An 18,592-nucleotide genomic window follows, 5' to 3' on the forward strand; every position below is an offset into this window, starting at 1 on the left:
GTCCCGTATTGCTCTTCGTCACCGAGTTGTTCTGCATGGTGTAGTGTAGAAGCGATTCGTGCCTTTCCGGCGTGTCCGAGGCGGCGATGAATGTCGTATGCGGTCACTTTGCTGACGAAACCGACGTTGTCATCATCTTCAGATTCTGTCATATTTCCGAGATCGAAGTCGTCAGGATCCGGCAAGGTGTCATCGGGATCGCCGACTATCTCGTCAGGATCGTATCCGATGTCGTTAGGATCGTAGTCATTGGGATCCGGATTTGCTTCATTGGGGTCATCGAACTGCACTTGATTGACGTAGCCGATGTCGTCTTCATCATCTGAATCTAGACTCGCGTCTTCGAGATCATTGTCGTCCTTCGGACTGACAAGGTATGGGACACCGGTCAACGTGTCCGCGTATCCTAGAACGTCACCTTGTCCATTGGTAAGGTACTTTGTGCGTGTATCGTAGGAAATGTCTTGTTCATCCAGAAGCTTTTGCATCCCAAACAGCTTGCCGTGACCTCCAGGTGTGTAGTACCCAGTTGTCATGAATGTGTACTCTCCTCCGTCAGGTAAGGCAGCTCTCACCATCACCTCTCCATGGCCTAGCGTAATGACTCTATTTCCAGAGTAATCTTTGTACGCGTAGGCGTCTTCTGGACGGTCGATTTGGTACGTATGGAAGTCGTCGAGATCGTGCGTCAATGTCTTGTCAGAACCAGTGTCGAGAAGCCAGTTGTCGCATCTGTCGACGGCTTTGGCAGCAGCGACGATCATATTGCTATGTCCATCCGGCTGGCGTTGTGCTCTCTGGATGGCTTTTGAATAGGCCCATAAATTACCTGACGGCTCCCATGCAGCCGGCGGATTGCTGCTAAGGTATGCACATCGTTTGGCTGGGTGTGGGCCAAAGCCGCAGAAGGAGCACATAGTGTTGGCTTCGTCCTTCTGACTGCCATTACGCATCTCGCGAGCGTATTCGTGTATGTCTTTGCCGTCGGGAGGTTGCTTGCGAAGACCCCTCTTCTTCTTCTTGACGGCAGTGTCTTTGTTAGTATCATCATCGACGGCGTCTTTGTCCTTCTCTTTGGACTCAGTTTTGTCGTTGTGACCGCTGCGGCCACCACGATTTCCTCCACGTCCACCACGTCCGCCACCCCGGCCGCGACTGGCATTGTTGTAGACGGCGTTGGAGGTTCCTTCAATAACAGATGCTGCCTGAAGTGCTCTCCAGTACTCTTCGACCTTGGCTAGATCTAGCTTCTTGGGTTCCAGGCTAGCGATTTCTTCTCTGATGAATTGAACCTTCTTGATCTCCGAATCAAGGTTTCGTAACGACAGGGACAAGGCGTGTGATGGGTGTGGTGCAACTTTGAATCGAGCGAGTGCATGATACTGACGACGGAATGCGTCAATGTAGTCGCTAGCTGAGTTGTAATCTGATCGCTTCATGGTATCGTATTTCTTCATATCGATCTCTGCCGATTGCATCCGATCTCCTCCTTGCGTCAACGACATAAGCATATCGCACATTTCGTCAGCGAGCGTTGGGATCTCTGGCAAAGTTCGCAGCTTGCTTTGCAGTGTTTTGTCAATTTGGAGATACATCCAGCTTGCCACCAGGCGAGACCAGTAGTACCAGCATTCGGCGGTGACATCTTCCTCTTCAGGGCGAGGAATGTCGCTGTCGATGAGCCATTCCAAGCGATGCGGAGTCAATTGGAAAAAGACCGATTGTTTCCAGGCCGAAGGGTCAGTCTCATTGTACTCCAAGATTCCAACCTTCTGGATTTTGACTGCTGCAATTGTTGGAAGTCGTTGTCCCTGATGGGACGGCTTCTTGCTCCATCCCCTAATGCTCACAACACGTGTAGACGGGATGGCATCGTCCGATGCGACAGCATTCGGATCGATCGGGTTCGTCGATGGGACGGAAGGGTGGGGACCGGTGTCCCCCTCGCTCTCCGAGTCGACGGCGTCGGCCATGATTGGCCGAAAACGAAGCTTTTACGGAGCTAAAACCGGCGGGTGATGAAGGATTTCCTGGATGTAATTGGCTGATCAACACAATGTCCCACGCACTGGGGTGGGTCCACACTGTGGGGCGAGATCGTCAAAAATCTCCAGATGAAAATAGCTTCAGAGTAAAGAGTTGCTAGTGGTCCAACTAGCAGAAAAAAGAGCTCATAACCTAAAGCAATACGTATGAATAATGTATGCAGGTAAAACAGTAATGAATTGGACGGACTGGGGGGAGAGAGAGAGAAGAGAGAGAGGTGCGGAGACTATCTGGTCTATCCTACAGGTTGATGCCCAAGGCATCCACGCAGTTGGTGCCTGAGGCATCCAACAGTAAGCCAGATAGCACGAGTTAGAACTGGTGAGTCTGGGATTATAACGAGGCCGAGCAGTCCTTGCCCAATAGTTACTGTGCCCGAGACAATGAATAGCCATTGCCATCCGGTGATACCATGCACGCCATTCATGTTGGTGTAAAGAGCGGCTTGAAGTGCGCTTAAGAACATACCACCTGCTGCATCTGATACGTTGAAGAAGGCGATTCTTTTAGCTAGCTCCGCTGGTGTGTACCAGTTAAAGATCATAGATACAGCGGTAGGCCAGAAGACCGCTGAAAATAATCCAAGCAGGACTCGCAATGCGTATATTGTTTTGGCGTTTGGTGCTTGAGAAATACTATCCAAAGTCGTCAGTATGTGTTGAGTGGTAATTTGACTTTTCTCTACTTACCAGGTGACCAGGATTCCCCATGATATCTCACAGAATGGAAGAAAAATAGAAGGGCGAACCTTGAAAATAGTCAGTGTGTGAGTTAATTTGTGGAAGTTCCAAGACTACTCACCTTGGTCTGGATAAGTTGACCTGGAATCAAACCGATAGCATATCCAACAGAGAAAAATGTATTGAAGTTGATCAATTCATTTCCATATAAGTTCAACGATTCCTTCATCCCAGAAACATAAGCTTGAGCAGTTGCACTTTGGTCCATTTCTTTCAAAATTCCAGCAATAAAGGTCCATGCCAGCAACAAGCAGTCAAGCTTAAAAACCAAGACATGTTGCGGGTTGCGAAAGTAGGGCACATAGCGCGCTAATACCTTAAACAGCCCGGCTTGACTTTGTTGATCCTCATCGAATTCCGGACTGGATTCACCTTTGGACAAATGTTCCATCTTTATTTTCTTGATTCTATTAAGTCGCGTATGCTATTCATTAAATAATTGAAGGTACTTTTTTCAACAATCCCTTCGTGCCTGCATCATCATGAGGGGCAATCACGAAATTTACTTGGCGCTGTATGGCGGAACTTTCTGAATCCCCGTGATCCTCAAGTTAGCTGTTAGAGGTTGCGATACTTAACATTTTAAATGGGCAGGCATCATACTGACCTAAGGGAGAGAATTCCCCTTGGCTAAGAAGAGCAAGATGCTAATTCCAAAATAGGTAAATTCGGTCGGCCAGGTTCCAACAAATCAGACGAAGGTAAACATGTATGTCAATTGCGCCATTTGAAACCAAAGCAACCAAGTAACTGTGCCAAGCGCCCAGCACACACGCCCTAGTAAATTCTGAATTTTTGCCAGATGCCCAATCTACAAATTAGGTATTTTTTATGACTTGCCATGTAAAAATGCCCGATTATGACCCGAAACGACAATAGTCTGATTCAAGCTAGCAATGAAATATCACGGTTGATTCGACAAGAAACAGCCTTTTCTGCAAGTTTTTGTGTTACTGCAGTATTTTCACAGAGTCTTGAGAACTGACACTCTTTCCTCACCTCAACGTCTATTTGCAGGCTCTCACTCCATCCTCTACAAATGGATTCTCTAGCTCAACTGCCTGTATGGTAATATACTGACTGTGCGCTCTGATCCTGCTTCCATACTTGTATAGCACCCATGGCACGGGCACCAATGCCACTGACACGAAGCCCAGTAGACTACTCGCCCATCCAATTCCCAAGGAGGAGAACATCTGCACCGTGAACAGCGGGAACGCACCTCCTGCCGCATACCGAAGGAGACTATTGGCGCTGAGGGCACTAGCTCCATGTAACGATCCGTATGAATTCATGATATACAGCGCTCCGCTGCTATACACCATAATATTCCCCACTGCGAACGGCACAGCTGCAACAACGGGGCTCAGCCAGTGCACGCCTCTGTCGGCTGTCCAGCCGAACCAGAAGAGGCTGACCGGGTTGAGGGCACAACCTACCATTGCACCATAGAGACGGTACTCGGGTGGGACTGTGCCGACGCCATACTTCGCCTCTAGTGCAGGGTATGTCTTTCTATCTATGTAGACCACGGCAAGGAAGCCGATGACGCACCCCAGCGCTATAGAGATGAAGGTAAGGCCTTCCTGGCTAGCGGTAAAGCCGTACCGGCCACCGAATATATACGGGAAGGCGGCGAAGAAACTATAGAACACGGCGAAGTTGAACGCCATATAAATAGTCATAAATAGCACGATCATCTCGACGAAAAGCATCTTGAAAGGTTTGAGGACGATACGCTGGATTATAGCGCTTGAAGGGACAGCCGCTTTGAGATTGGTGGGTGCTTCGGCTTGTTTCTCGGCGCGGGAGCGCTTTTGGAGGATCGTTTTCTTATAGGTTTCAAATTGGGGGATGGAGTAGAGGTAGTTGAAGGCGACCATGAAGAGTATCACCCATTCAAGCCAGCGGAAGTCCTTTTTCTCGCTGACGAAGCCGCCAATAACAGGTCCTGGGGAGGTCAGCATGAAGAAACATCGGATGTGTACAGTCTGTCGTACCGAGAGCTGGGCCAAGGAAAGGCGATACGAAGTAGAATGGATAAACAAATCCTGCCAGAGCAGGGGGCCAGAGGTCTGCATTGGTGCCTCCACCAACAGAGACCACCGCGCTCCCGAAGAAACCAGCCAAGCAACGACAGACGATCAAAGTGGCGAAGTTTTGTGCTAATCCCGAGCCTAGGATAAACAAGCCGAAGATTGGAACAGTTGACAGATATACAATTCTGCGACCATAATACTCGCTGACGGGTGCCGCGATGATGGCCCCAAGGCCAAGACCCCAAAGAAAGAGGGAAAGCCCAAGCAGAGCTGCCGTGTGGGAGACACCGAAATGTTGTGCGATGTTGTCGGCTCCAGATGTGTATATGGACGAGGCGAAGGACCTTCTAGAGTCAGAATTTACATTTTGAGTGGATAGATAGTGCTCACACGTTGATGCAGAGGAATGCTGGAATACTGGTCATGTAGATGCGCTTCCACATCGGCCAGTTGTAAGGACAGTCCGGATCATCGGGCCCCGTCCAATCATCCGTTCCGGATTCTAGTTGACGGTGTGTCATGCTGCTATGCTGCTAGTTGGAGTCGGGTTGAAAATCCAACCCATCTGTGGTAATAACAGAATGAAGACTTAGCAAAGGCAGCTACAGAAGTAGAAGAGCCTTACCAATCAATTAATAGTAAAGATATTCCAGCGCGCAAGGGAGAGAGGAGATCTCAGAAAACCTTTCTGGCACTCATTAGAGAAAAGGGGAGAGAAGCAATCTGCATAGGGGTTGGGGGCCAAGAAATATCTAGGCCACCCATCGTCGATCACGTCTTGCCGATTAATCAATCAAATGGTCCTAAGAGTTAATACTACTACTCGCCAGTACTACATCGCTCCAGATATGGTCCACTTTCGCCCTTTGCCCATGCGTCAAATCGGCCTTCAAGCCCCTGTTTGAACCCGTTGATCTTTACTTCTCATGTTAAAATCAATCTCCTCTCTGGCACTGGACAATCTATCCTAGCGCCATCCCTAAAGTAATGACTAGCTAGGCCCTCCGTAATGCTCTAAAGCGACTAGTCTCCCGGTTTCCAAAAATAGGTCTCTAACTATTTTCTTCCTAGAGCATTGCATAGTAGCATAGTTATTTACAGTCAAACCCCGTTAAAATGTACTCCACTTCCTTGTAAGCCCCGATTATGGAAGAATTTACGCTCCCGGGATGTTTTGTCATACCTTGGTAGTAAAGAGCGCCAAGACTGCTTAATTAGGTATAGCGCACCCCGATTTTGCGAACGTTACTTTGCAAGGTTGCCTTTTATATTACATAACCCCAAAATGCCACCTGGGCACCCGTGGACCTGGGCATCTGGGCAAAAAACCCTTATTTCTTTACAAATCCCGTTAATTCGCAAGGAGTTTCTCTCCAACGATCTTTACATTTTAACGGGGTTTGACTGTACTGGTACGCCACTTACCGGTCCGGCCCGCTAAATGGAGGATGGGTTTCCTTGCATAGTACATACCTAGGTAGCGTACTTACGAACTACATAGTTACCTAGGTATGTATGTAGTTAGTACTACGCCACTTCCCGGCCCGGCCCGCTAAACCGAGAACCTTCACATACTTAGGTAGGCTGCCTCCCGCCTTTTAGTCCCACAGTACGCTACCCCCACTTATGATCTACCTCTAGGACCTAACCAAGTCAACCAAAGCATAGCCTTTCTTCGGTAGGTGTCTCAGAACTGAAAATTGTACCGGCCTAGGCCACTAAATTTAGGATAGGCTCCCTTGCATAGACTAGACGCGTACGTAATTATGCACTGCTACCCTACTCACCTGCCTGGCCCTCCGATGACCTCAATTAATTGCTTGGTCCCTATTTTATCGGTCCAGCCCGGTCCACATACGCTAAGGGACAAAGCGATGGCGGTGAATTAACTTGTGTCACTACGGCCGACTTCGCTTGTATACGGCATGGATGATCTACTTGACAAATTTGGAATTAAAGGGAATGACGACCCACAAAGAGTGGGACAATAGCAGAAATGTAGATCATTAACCAGTAACCTTTGGGTCTGAGAGATCCTTACGGTAGGTGCTCCTGGCCGTCATTGCCATAGTACTGAGATCGGTAATCCACCAAGCACCACGGCGCTTGTGTTAAGTTGCTCACCATTTCGACTCCGAGTCTTTCCAATATCAGTAAAGTAGCAGTATCCATTGATTGGCATCTCGTTGGTAGTTATACAATGTATAAATTCCAAATTCTTCAAGCATCAACGTGTCACAACATTAACTGCTGGCAGGCATTGGTGAATCAAGCAGCAACTCCACTTAATGCCCCCAAGGTACCAGCGGTATCGGAGAATCACACTTCACACAGAATTATCAGCCACAAATTAGTCATGTTAGATCAAGGATACAATAAAACGCTTACGTGGATATTTTCCAGGGGAGTGTGGGAGTTCATTGGGTGCCAAATTGGGGACGAAGACGTGATTTAAAAGGGTCCATCAGGACCTCCCCCCACATAGTCGGAGTTAAATTCAATCGTAACTAGATCACTCACTTCTCATGATACTCTAGTCATGAAGTTCCTTGTTACCACACGTTCTTCGTCTTTTCGTGATGTGGCCGATTCGTCCACGTTCATTCAATTCTGCGATCCCACCTGCGACGACCTTTCTATACCATTGACCGCCCCGGAAACGGTCGACGTGTGGATATGCAACGGCCAAGAGGCTACTATTGAGCTGCTGAACCAATGGCTTGCACAAGCTAGCCATATCCCCAAGTCGATTCTTGTGGAAGACCCCACCGCCATTTCCCGTCTGCAAGAATATGCAGAGGGCCGCGGGGTTCAAATCGCAGGCTTCCCGGAGGAAAAAATTCTTGCAATGCAATGGGAGGAATCCATACTTCGACACGCGGAAAAGCTCTACGCGCGTGCATGCGTCAATACAAGAGTCCAGCCGCAAAATATGTTGAAAGTCAAGGACGGCAAGGAGACTGTTTTGCTTGTTGGAGCGGGCATCATGAATCTTGTGACGGCTGAATATTTAGCTGCGCGTGGTTACCAGGTGCACGTGGTAGATGCAGGCCCGGATCCTCGATGCTGCAAGGACTGGACTCGCCTGGGTGTCACTAATGGTGGCGGCAATGCCCGCATGTACACCCGCACCGAAGCGGACAACTACAATGAGAAAGGAAGCAAAATCTACGAAAACATGCAGGGGGTTTTTCGGAAGACCGTGCGTGAAGGCGGATGGTGCGTGAAGCCGCCTGACGATTTTACTGCCGCGGAGCACTCTTGGGTGCATGCGTTTGAGCAAATTCCGGCTTGGTTGGCGCGTACTTTCAGGGATAATATCCAAGAGGTCAATATGGAAGCTGGCAAGCTCTGGGAAGAATACATCGAAGGCTGTCCACAGCTATTCCAGGAGGTGGAATTTCGCAAGGACATCCTCCGTATGTACGTGGAGCCTGTTGCTCTAGACACAGCCCTCACGCTACACCGCCAGCTTGGGGCGATCCTTCAAGCCACTTCTCTGCCCGAGTTCCTGGATACCAATCCCAGCTTCAAGCCCGCAGCCGAGTCGGACCATCTCGCGGGAGGGATCACCGTGGAAGGGTTCACGGTGAACATTCACCCCTTCGTGGCAAAGTTGATGGACCGCATTACTGAGCTCGGTGGGGAGTTTCTCTGGAACTGTGAAGTGCAGGGTATAATGCGTGACTCTTTGGGCAAAGTGACCAAGCTAGAATCACGACTTGGGCCTCTAAAGGCGGATCACTTCGTGGTGAGCCCTGGTGTGACCGGACATACACTACTAAATGGAACGGGCTGCGAAAACTTGGTCCATGGTGTCCTTGGAGTATGGCTACAAATCCCCAACCTGAACCAGCAGCAGAAGCATTCTATCAAGATTCACCGCCGCGGTCACCTTGTCGAAGATATCAATGTTACTGTAGCGAAGGATGTGGAGACCGGTGAAGACATCCTTATGTTTGGTGGTGGGTACGGTTATGTCGGGGAGGGCCGTCCTGCACCTGGCTCTCTGGAACTCATGGCCCTCTTCAATGAGCTGGAAGAGGTGGCACGCATCTACTTCCCACAGGGATATGCAGTAGCCAAAGCTCGTGGCACCCTGCACCCCGGTGGAAACCGCAAGTTTTGCGTCCGACCTTTTACACCCACAGGCCTCGGAGTGTATGAGAAAATCCCTACGGCAAGCGGAGGCTGTTTGATTATTAGTGGCGGGAATAACACTGGCGGTTTTTCGCAGGCACCTGCCGTAGCGCGTGCAGTCTGGCGCTCGTTGGTGGGCGAGTTCGATCCAATTCATATGCTTTTCCACCCTGCTCGAGGCAGGCTCCCCACTGCCACTTCCACTGCCACTGCCTACAAATATCCAGTTCCTGAGACACTATCAATGGGCAGTATAGAGGCTCGCAAGCCCTTGCGGCTGCTTTTGCTCTGCTCAGACGGTCCCCAGCACCGCTACCTACGATACCGTCTGGATCAGACTTTTCCCGGCTATCGCTGCATTCTGGAAACAACCGACGGACAGGTACGCCAGCTACTTCAAAAGCGCCGTATAATCGATGCGTGCTATACGAAATATCATGGCTTTCGACGTCACCTCTCTGGCCACGATCGTTACCGAAAAACTTACTTCGACGACCTTATTCCAGACAACCATACCTCCCTGACACCAGACCTCACTGTTGACAGCGTCAACTCCCGCCAGGTCTGGGATGCGGTGGCACAATGGCAACCAGAAATCACCATCGTCTCAGGTACTAAGTATATTGGAAAGAATCTAATCGCTCGTGCTGGACTCATGATCAACCTGCATACTGGGCATCTTCCAGAGTACAAGGGAAACCACTGCATATTCTTCGCTTTGAATGACGGGGCGGTGGACAAGGTCTCGTCGACTTTGCACCAGCTAACATCGACCCTGGACGGGGGGGATATCTTAGACAGGGTCGTCCCACCAGTGCTTCCCACTGACAGCGAAGAGACTCTGTATACACGATGCAGTCATATAGCAGTAGATCGGGTTATCAAGCATGTTGAGCAGTTTTCCATGGGAAAGAAGTTTGATTTCGTTTCACAGGAGATGGGAGGGAGGACTTTTCGACATCGTGACCGTACGCCTACGAAGGAGCTGGGGCTGTTGTGGAAACTGAGAGTGAACGGACTGCTTCGCAACTATGGGACCGGAAAAGAATCGGAAGGGTGACATAAAAGCAACAACAGTGCTTTTCTTTGTTGATTATCTTGTATAGGAGTTTTTATTTCTTGTCAAAGTGAGAAAATCCCGTATTGAGCATGACATTGCGCCTATGTAGACCTCTTTTTGTGGCCGAAAGGTAAAATTGGACATCTCCTGAGCTTCGGTAGGAAGGGGAGGCGGACGTCTCCATGTGCGGGATTCTGAGGGCACTAAACCGACATCATCAATTAGCAACGGGATATGGTGCTTATCTGGCCTGTCTACCTTCCTGGCACTGCACTGACAGAAAAAAACGAATATCCAAGTATAGAATCGGTTGGGGTGGTCACGTAAGTCAATTTAAACAGCGAACATTGGCGAAATGCTGCTGCTCCATCAATTGCGATGGCACTAACGAGCCTTTGCACCCCATAAGGCAGGCTGAGTTATTCGCCCTCTGTCTTCCCCCTAGTTCCCCTGCATTCCATGTACGCGATGACAAATTGAATCGTCTATTAATAAAATTCTGCTATAACTACATTTTCGTCCTGTCAACATCCCTAGCACGTCTTTGGCCATGACCATCACAATACGCACGATGCGCATCGCTGTCATTGAATGTGACTTACCCATTGACCCTGTGCGGGAGCGCCTAGGAACCTACGGGGATATGTTCGAGCGGCTCCTAAACTCGGGGCTCAGGGGTCTGAAGTGGGAGAATAAAATCAATCTGAAAGTGATCAAGATGAGCGTGGTGGATAACCCTGTCTTTCCCAGCCCGGATACATATGACGCTATTCTATTGACTGGAAGCAGTATGTCTAAACCAGACAATGACAACCTCCGGCCATTTGACTGACATGCACAGAATGGGATGCATTTTCCGACTCTGGATGGATCATCGAATTGACGAAATACGTGGCCAAGATCTTTAAGGAGACCACGAAGCCGATCTTGGGGGTTTGCTTTGGACACCAGATTATCGCGCGGGCGCTAGGTGCTCCTATGGGTCGGGGTAGTAAGGGGTGGGAGATCGCCGTGGAACCAATTGCACTGAGTGAACCTGGATGGCTGCTATTCGGGAAAGGGACCTTGGTATGTCACTAACAACGCCATTTATATAGCTGCATAGGACAAAGATATTGCTAGCTAACGGGTTACCTCCGCAGGCTCTGTACCAGATGCACCGAGATATCGTATACGAGGTACCGATGGGGTGTGTGAATGTGGGCTCAACACCCAAGTGCCAGGTACAAGGGTTATATATGCCTCAGCGGATCCTAACTGTGCAAGGCCACCCCGAGCATGATGAATTTGTGATCAGGAGCATGATCAATATGCGACATAGCCAGGGTATCCTTGGAGACGGTTTGGCGAAGAGCGGGCTATCGCGTGCGGGAAATGAACATGATGGAGTCGTGGTAGCACAGGCTATTTGCAAGTTTGTTTACGAGACATTATCTTCATAGATATATAGCTTTACATTAGAATCAAGCAAAGGAGAACGATCTCCACCGGCACCTTGCTAATCTATCGAATACCATGGTTGAATACATGATAGAAATAACAGGGTATTTAGCCGGAAAATCAATGGATGATGGCGTGCTCCATACAAAAGTGCATAATATAGTCAGTAAGCCGAGTCGGCACAGATTGTCAAAATAGCGGAAATCATGCACGGGCATTACGATATGGTCGAATCCTTGATTGAGAAAGGTGCAGATCCAAACTTGGAGTGGCAGTCCATCATGTTTGTCTGCATTTTACTACTTGTTTTTGGGGGTGTTGGGAGGAGATGGCAAGTCTTGGACCGTTGGTCTTGGAGAGCCGGACGTCTCAACCTTGATAGCACCCGGCCCACCTTCCTCGCTGGTGGCAAACACCCCCATAGCCTATATTCCCCAGGCTGTGTTCTCAGTATTGTACTTTTCATCCAATGGTATTTACACCACCATGGTGCTCGCCAATGAATGGAGCTACCACGCCTTCAAATGGAAGGGCCTCCGGGTTTCCACGCTTCCCCGGGGGTCTCAACGAAGCACATACTTCATGTCCCTTCCATATCGATACTCACTTCCCCTCCTAGCATTTTCGGGCATTTTGCACTGGCTTATATCCCAGAGTCCATACCTGGTGAGAATTAAGTCGTACGGGGATAATCCCCCTCAGCGTGTAGTTCAGCCTTCTCTGGAAACTTCCTTTCCCGCCACTAAGCTTCTACGCCTCGGGCATATTTCCCTCTCGGTATCCCTCGACATAATCTCGACATCAGCTCCTCCACTAATTATAGAACCTATTTTTTGTTTATATCCGATGTCTCCAAAGTCGGCCCGCTCTCATCTAATATCTGATTCGGTGTGAAATGATGTAGAAATCCCGTCACAGATGTGGTAGAGACTTGTTGACCCACTATTCACCCGGCATTTTATACTTAATTCGGCTTTCAGCTATATGGGGCTCTGGAGTTGAGTCTTTGTCTTTTTCTGGGATCTCGAAATGTTCTACAATATTATCAACTCGGAGCGCTGGTCCGGAGATTCTGCAACAGTCACGAACCCCAGGACAAATGAAGCCCTTTGCGAGGTGACAGTCGGACGTGAGGCGGACCTTAATGACGCAGTGGGAGCTGCAAGGGTGTCGTTTGAATCATGGAAGCTCTTGTCCGTCGAAGAAAGGCAGAAGTACATACTCAAACTGGCTGATGAACTAGAACATCGAAGAGATGAATTACAGCCTCCTCTGGCAGGGGAGACCGGAAAATCTGTAACAAATCCCTTCCATATTGTGATTATCGAAAAGATTGCTAAGAAACTTCTCAGAATTTCCTCGCAAACATGGAGATTGACGATACTTTGGCATTCATCAGATTTAATGGTATTGCAATTCTACATTGGGAAATATTTCTTAGTTGGGAAAGCTTACTGTTGTAGCATCTCAGTCGTTGCCTGATAAAGTGGATTACGAAACCGAGACCCTCAAGATCGTGTCTACCCATCATTCTATAGGAGTGGTGGGTGCGATTTGCCCTTGGAACTTCCCGCTCGTCTTAGCCGCTGGCAAGATTTCTGCAACGCTCGTCATGGGAAATTCCGTCATCGTCAAACCGTCACCATTCACCCCATGTGCCACTTTGAAATTTGTTGAGCTTGCGACGTCCGTGCTGCCACGGGGTCTACTCCAGACACTCAACGGAGACAGCGACATGGGAAGGCTCATTTCCATTCATCCGGGGATCGACAAGATTAGTTTCACCGGATCCATTGCGACTGGAAAAAAGGTGGCTGAAAGCGCAGCCAAGACTCTGAAACGAGTGACACTCGAACTCGGTGGAAACGATGCAAGTGTCGTCTGCCCCGACGTTGATGTCAAAACCGTTGCTGCTAAGGTTGCCGCAGGATCTTTTTTCCATTCGGGCCAAATGTGTGTTGCTACAAAAAGGGTTTATGTGCATGAGTCTATTTTCCAAGAATTCCGGGACACTTTTGTGAAGGCAGTGCAGAACATCAAAATCGACCCTTCTAATGACCAGTCACCTCTATTTAGTCCCGTCCAAAATGAGTTACAGTACAAGGTGGTCAAGGATCTCATCGCGGATTGCAAGGAAAACTACACTTTACTTTGTGGGGGAAATGCCGACGACGAGCAGCCAGGACTCTTCATCGCACCTATTGTGGTGGACCGACCACCAGATGATTCCCGCATCGTCCAAATGGAGCAGTTTGGTCCTATCATTCCACTGATGATATGGTCTACTGAGGATGAAGTGATTCCAAGGGTCAATGGGACATGTACTGGGTTGGGGGCTTGCGTGTGGGCCAATGATGTTGGCAATGCGGAGCGGATTACGCGGAAAATTGAGGCTGGAACAGTATGGATCAATAGCGCCGAAGCCCCCAACCCATACGGCTACTGTTCTGGTTGGAAGCAGAGTGGTATTGGAGGGGAGTGGGGAAACCAGGGCTTGCTGTCATACTCTCACACGCAGATAATTCAGCTGTGCAAGTAAACTGTCCACAGTCCTCACATGGGAGATGGTGTGATTCAATAGGTGACAAGAGCCTGCTTCAACATATACATAGGCCCCTCTATCAATTGTTCCTTCTCAGTGAACCAAAATCAATATACAAGTTTCTAATAACGTTAAAAAAAAAAAAAGTGGGAAATATTAAGTTATCAGGGCGATGATGGATTGGTAAGATTGTATTTAATCATCCATAGATATTCCACATGGGACTCAAGTTGCCCTTGTGGATTTCCGGGTTGATCTGTTATTTGACTTATGATTCCTTAAATCCGGCAGCTGTCAATAATCTCCTCTGATAGCTCAGCTGGAAGAGCGCAAGACTGTAATTGCCCTGTTCTGCAAGGAACTTGTTATCTTGAGGTCCCTGGTTCGATCCCGGGTCAGAGGATTTTTTTGCATTTTTAAATCCTAATTTTTGGGTTCCTCTTTTCCTTACCTTATGCCTAAAAAAGGAAATTTTTTAATACATCGAGGCGAGCTGCCTTGAATCATATCGGCATTTTCCGTTGAAATCAATGATGTATGGACATACGTACATGCATATATGTAGCTGGGCTTAATTGATATAGCCGCGAGGTTTTGATTAAGTTGTGGTTCAAATCGTAGGGTAAGCCTAGGATCGCTCAGGTAGAGAAAATTCGCTGAAATTCCACTGGCTTTTGCTTCAATGTCTCCATTCGCTACATTGAAAAGATACTAGGTCAGAATTGGTCAAATTGCAGGCGCGTCTTATCACTTTACCTGCTCTTACACCCTCTCTTGCAGTATTAGGTGCCACGCATATTTAGCGCCGGCCGCAAGTGCCACACATCCAATGAAATAAATATGCATATGCGTGAGAGGACTTTTGTACTGTAATATGCAAGTATGCAAAACGTCACATGCATCTGGAGGTCCTTGCGCCTTTTAAATCCCTCAGAAAAAAAATATCCCAGGATCCTCAGTTGGGGAATCTTCCAGGTATGGCAATAATATGACAATTCTCACTTTGTGTTGAGTCCAAAATGCGATGCAAACCAACTACCTGCCCCGGATTTCCCCTGCATACTTGGTATATGATATATCATACGGCTATTATTAGTTGGTCTGACACATCATTTATTCTTGGCACGCTCAGCAGATTAATTGTTTGCTATTTTATGAACTCATCAAAGGCATACACAGGTTAAACATAATAACGCCCAAATTGCTCCTGATTAGCGTTCAGTGAGCCACTCTCATGATGCTACCAAGACATATAATCACCAACTGGTAGCGTAGCATTCACGTGGGCTATATCTTCTCAGGGCTTTATGAAAATTAAAGAGGAATCACTGCTATAGTATTGTAAAAGGAAGTGATAAACAAATCAAACGACACTCTTCAAGGTGGTGCAGCCAACAACTGCGTCATATACAGATAAACAGCCTTAACCGTGAGAATAGGAGGCTAAATTGAGAGACGTATATCGTATAATTATATTAACTCGTGCTGATTTAAACCATTGAACACAGAAGGAGAAAAACGAAAGACGGACTGATATGTCCAACGCGACAGGAACCATAAATCTTCACACTGAGCGATCCCAACTGTCGCCACCAAGTACCGCCTTTATTAGTATCTAAACTTAGATCTGCATGGCAACAGCGCAGATGGCTCCGAATGCCACGGCAACACCGGACAGAGTAGCCCGGCCGGCAGCGTTGAAGGGAAGGATGCTGGGGCTGGGGGTGGCGTTGGGCTTGTTGCCGCCGGGGACGGAAGCAGGAGAAGTGTGAGCCACGAGGCCGGTAGAAGCCTTGGATGAGACAGTGACGACATTAGTGAAGGTAGGAGTGACACGGGTCCAAGCGCCGGTGGGGGATGGGCGTCCCACGGTGACGGAAGGAACATGGGTGTAGGTAGGAACCGAAGCGGAGGCACCGCCATAAGAGGGCACAGAGCCAGGTCCTGCAGGGCCAGTCCAGCCGGGAATGGAAGACTCGCCTGGCACAACGCAGGGGACGGAAGACTCGCCCGGAACAACGACAGGGGTGGCAGTCTCTCCTGGCACAATGACAGCAGGGGTGGTGGTCTCGCCTGGAACAACACCGGGGACGGTAGTCTTGCCTGGCACAACGACGACGGGGGTAGTGGTCTCGCCGGGCACAACGACAGCAGGGGTGGTGGTCTGGCCTGGCACAACAATGACGGGGGTAGTGGTCTCGCCTGGAACAACGACAGCAGGGGTGGTGGTCTGGCCCGGCACAACAACGACAGGGGTGGTAGTGGCCGGGGGAGGGGCAGCTGAATCATGGCAGTCAACCTCACCCAGAACGGCCAGGCACAGGTTAATGGGGATGTTAATCAGACCACCATTGGATCCAGAGCTCTGCTGGCAGTGAGCCTCACCGAGGACAGCAAGGCAGACGTTGATCGGCACATTGATGAGGGCACCCTCGCCGCCGCTGGAAGAGGAAGAGGCCTGGTCACACTTGGCTTTTCCAAGGACAGCCAGGCATGCGTTGACAGGGACATTGATCAAGCCACCGCTAGTGGATGTCTTCTGCTTGCACTCGGCCTCTCCAAGAATAGCTGCGCAGAGTCCAACGGGCACATTAATCAGGCTGTCATCACCACTGCTGCTGCCGCTACCGCTACCGCTGTCGCTGTCGCTGCCGGTGGAAGCGACCTGGTCGCATTTAGCCTTTCCAAGGACTGCAGCACACGCGTTAACGGGCACGTTGACCAAGCCGTCAGCGGTGGTTGCCTTCTGCTTGCACTCAGCCTCTCCGAGGATGGCTGCGCAAAGATTGACGGGCACGTTGATCAGGCCACCGTCACCGCCGCTGCTGCTGGAAGTGGAAGCGACCTGGTCACACTTGGCCTTTCCGAGAACCGCAGCACACGCATTAACAGGCACATTGATCAAGCCATCACCGGTGACTGCCTTTTGCTTGCATTCAGCCTCTCCAAGAATAGCTGCGCAAAGATTGACGGGGACGTTGATCAGGCCACCGCCGAGGCTCCTGGAAGACAAAGAAACCTGCTCGCACGTGGCTTTTCCAAGGACTGCAACACACGCATTGACAGGAACGCTGATCAAACCATCAACGGTGGCTGTCTTCTGCTCGCATTCAGCCTCTCCGAGGATGGCTGCGCAAAGATTGACGGGCACGTTGATCAAGCCATCAGCAGCTTGGGCTCCCTATACAATAACATCATCTGTTAGCTGCATGTCTAATTACCACAGCAATGAACTGTCGGGCATTCTTACCGAGCATGATGCTGCGAGAGCCACAAGGGAAGTAAGCATAGATTGCTTCATCGTTGCGGGTTGGAAGTATATTCAGAGTGAAATAAAGAATGGACGCTGAATGATACCAGCAAAAACGAGTGATAGGTCAAAAAACCAACAACGAAGAGATGAAGAACAGGAATAAATGAGAGCGACAGACAGCCTTATATGTGATAACCCATCAGGTAGTCATTATAGCAATCTTAAAATAGGGGAGGGAACGTCGATCTACATCACAAACCATTGCCTAGCCCCAAAAGGAACGCCAAGTAGGAAGACCAGACCAGCCCATTTTGCTTGTAAATAACTTTCTGATTGGTCGCCTACTCCTCATTTTGCTCAATTTTGACAAGTTGGTCAATGAAGCAAACCTGATATTCAAGACTTATGCTAGACCTATCACTTTACTCCTGGGCCGCTAATGCAATTAGCGCCTTATTTGATTGCTTCCCGGGGCCTAGCCCGAACTAGTCCCGCCACACCAGCCCATATGCACAGCGTATCTCAAGCAGTTCTTTGTGTTGATATTTCAGTTCAGGGGCTGCTCCAAGCAAGGTATGAGTTTCAATATAGGGCTATTCGGCGAAATAAGCCGCATAATCCTAAATCGGACCAGCAAAATGTTAGTTCATTAAATTCGAGTTCCCCCGTAACACTAATAGACCAGTCATCATGCGCCTCCTACTTAATGCAGAACCCCGGTTCTCGAGTGCAGGGGTCTCTAGTCAGGTACGCCGCATCTCTAAACCAATTTGAAGCCAATCAAGTCCTATTCGCTTTTTCTTTCCAAGGCAAAAATGTTCTGTACTCCCTCCCTATTAACACTGCATCGCATCCTCGGACACCGAAGTATTGCACCAGCATTGAAATTTAGGATCTAAATTCCACACTACCCCATGGTTCATTAGCCCTTGGGGGGGCTTGACCTCCTTGGCTGCGCTAGAGATGCGAACCCCACCGCCTTTTTCGATCTTATGAGCCCCACAATGTCTGTTTCCGCATGTGGAGTGTGATCTACAGTCTGGCGTGCATGATTGCCTGTAAGTCTCGGCTTTGTCCCGGCGTCTTCATAAGTCTGTTGTGTATTCCGTATTTCCTCAAGCATTAAGATCTACACAAAAATCGCCAGTATATGTATAGATCGATAATTATGCAATGCATCGTGTGCTCAAGCGAAACAGACTTTTCTTAACTAGTCGATATGATACCTTAAATTTCAAGATTTTGTATAGCTCCACTAATGATCGAATTGGACGCACTCAGGCTCCGTGCACGCCAGGGGTTCGGAAAGTTCCGTTAATTTCCTCCCAGTCG

The 18,592-nt window shown here is 49.0% G+C and overlaps 6 protein-coding genes across 6 annotated transcripts; 3 read left to right on the forward strand and 3 right to left on the reverse strand.

Annotated features, from left to right (window-relative positions):
* Positions 1-2,281: 2,281 nt before the first annotated feature.
* On the reverse strand, positions 2,282-3,177 carry N7455_010580 (uncharacterized protein; the record flags this gene model as incomplete). Its single annotated transcript, XM_040952944.2, has 3 exons — positions 2,282-2,681; positions 2,736-2,794; positions 2,848-3,177. 3 exons carry the CDS (start codon positions 3,175-3,177, stop codon positions 2,282-2,284), a joined length of 789 nt encoding a protein of 262 aa, XP_040816605.2.
* A 634-nt stretch (positions 3,178-3,811) lies between these two features.
* Positions 3,812-5,346, reverse strand: N7455_010581 (MFS transporter; the record flags this gene model as incomplete). The annotated part of the gene is made up of 3 exons (XM_040952963.2): positions 3,812-4,737; positions 4,787-5,169; positions 5,216-5,346. Coding segments are annotated over 3 exons (1,440 nt in total), but the record flags the coding sequence as incomplete, so codon positions are not given.
* A 2,018-nt stretch (positions 5,347-7,364) lies between these two features.
* N7455_010582 (uncharacterized protein) lies at positions 7,365-10,025 on the forward strand (the record flags this gene model as incomplete). The annotated part of the gene is made up of 1 exon (XM_040953078.2): positions 7,365-10,025. One exon carries the CDS (start codon positions 7,365-7,367, stop codon positions 10,023-10,025), a length of 2,661 nt encoding a protein of 886 aa, XP_040816586.2.
* Positions 10,026-10,557: 532 nt separating this feature from the next.
* On the forward strand, positions 10,558-11,498 carry N7455_010583 (type 1 glutamine amidotransferase; the record flags this gene model as incomplete). Its single annotated transcript, XM_040952959.2, has 3 exons — positions 10,558-10,813; positions 10,867-11,093; positions 11,168-11,498. Coding segments are annotated over 3 exons (783 nt in total), but the record flags the coding sequence as incomplete, so codon positions are not given.
* Positions 11,499-12,494: 996 nt separating this feature from the next.
* Positions 12,495-14,004, forward strand: N7455_010584 (aldehyde dehydrogenase family protein; the record flags this gene model as incomplete). The annotated part of the gene is made up of 3 exons (XM_040953042.2): positions 12,495-12,761; positions 12,818-12,872; positions 12,929-14,004. The coding sequence occupies 3 exons, from the start codon at positions 12,495-12,497 to the stop codon at positions 14,002-14,004; spliced, it is 1,398 nt and encodes a 465-aa protein (XP_040816616.2).
* A 1,624-nt stretch (positions 14,005-15,628) lies between these two features.
* On the reverse strand, positions 15,629-17,443 carry N7455_010585 (uncharacterized protein; the record flags this gene model as incomplete). Its single annotated transcript, XM_040952916.2, has 2 exons — positions 17,258-17,443; positions 15,629-17,188 (listed from the first exon to the last, which is right to left on the reverse strand). The coding sequence occupies exons 1-2, from the start codon at positions 17,306-17,308 to the stop codon at positions 15,629-15,631; spliced, it is 1,611 nt and encodes a 536-aa protein (XP_040816583.2). The 5' UTR covers positions 17,309-17,443.
* Positions 17,444-18,592: the final 1,149 nt, after the last annotated feature.

The sequence above is a fragment of the Penicillium solitum genome, assembly GCF_028829755.1.
Source record: "Penicillium solitum strain IBT 25940 chromosome Unknown utg000008l_segment0_segment0, whole genome shotgun sequence".
Lineage (NCBI taxonomy): Eukaryota > Fungi > Ascomycota > Eurotiomycetes > Eurotiales > Aspergillaceae > Penicillium > Penicillium solitum.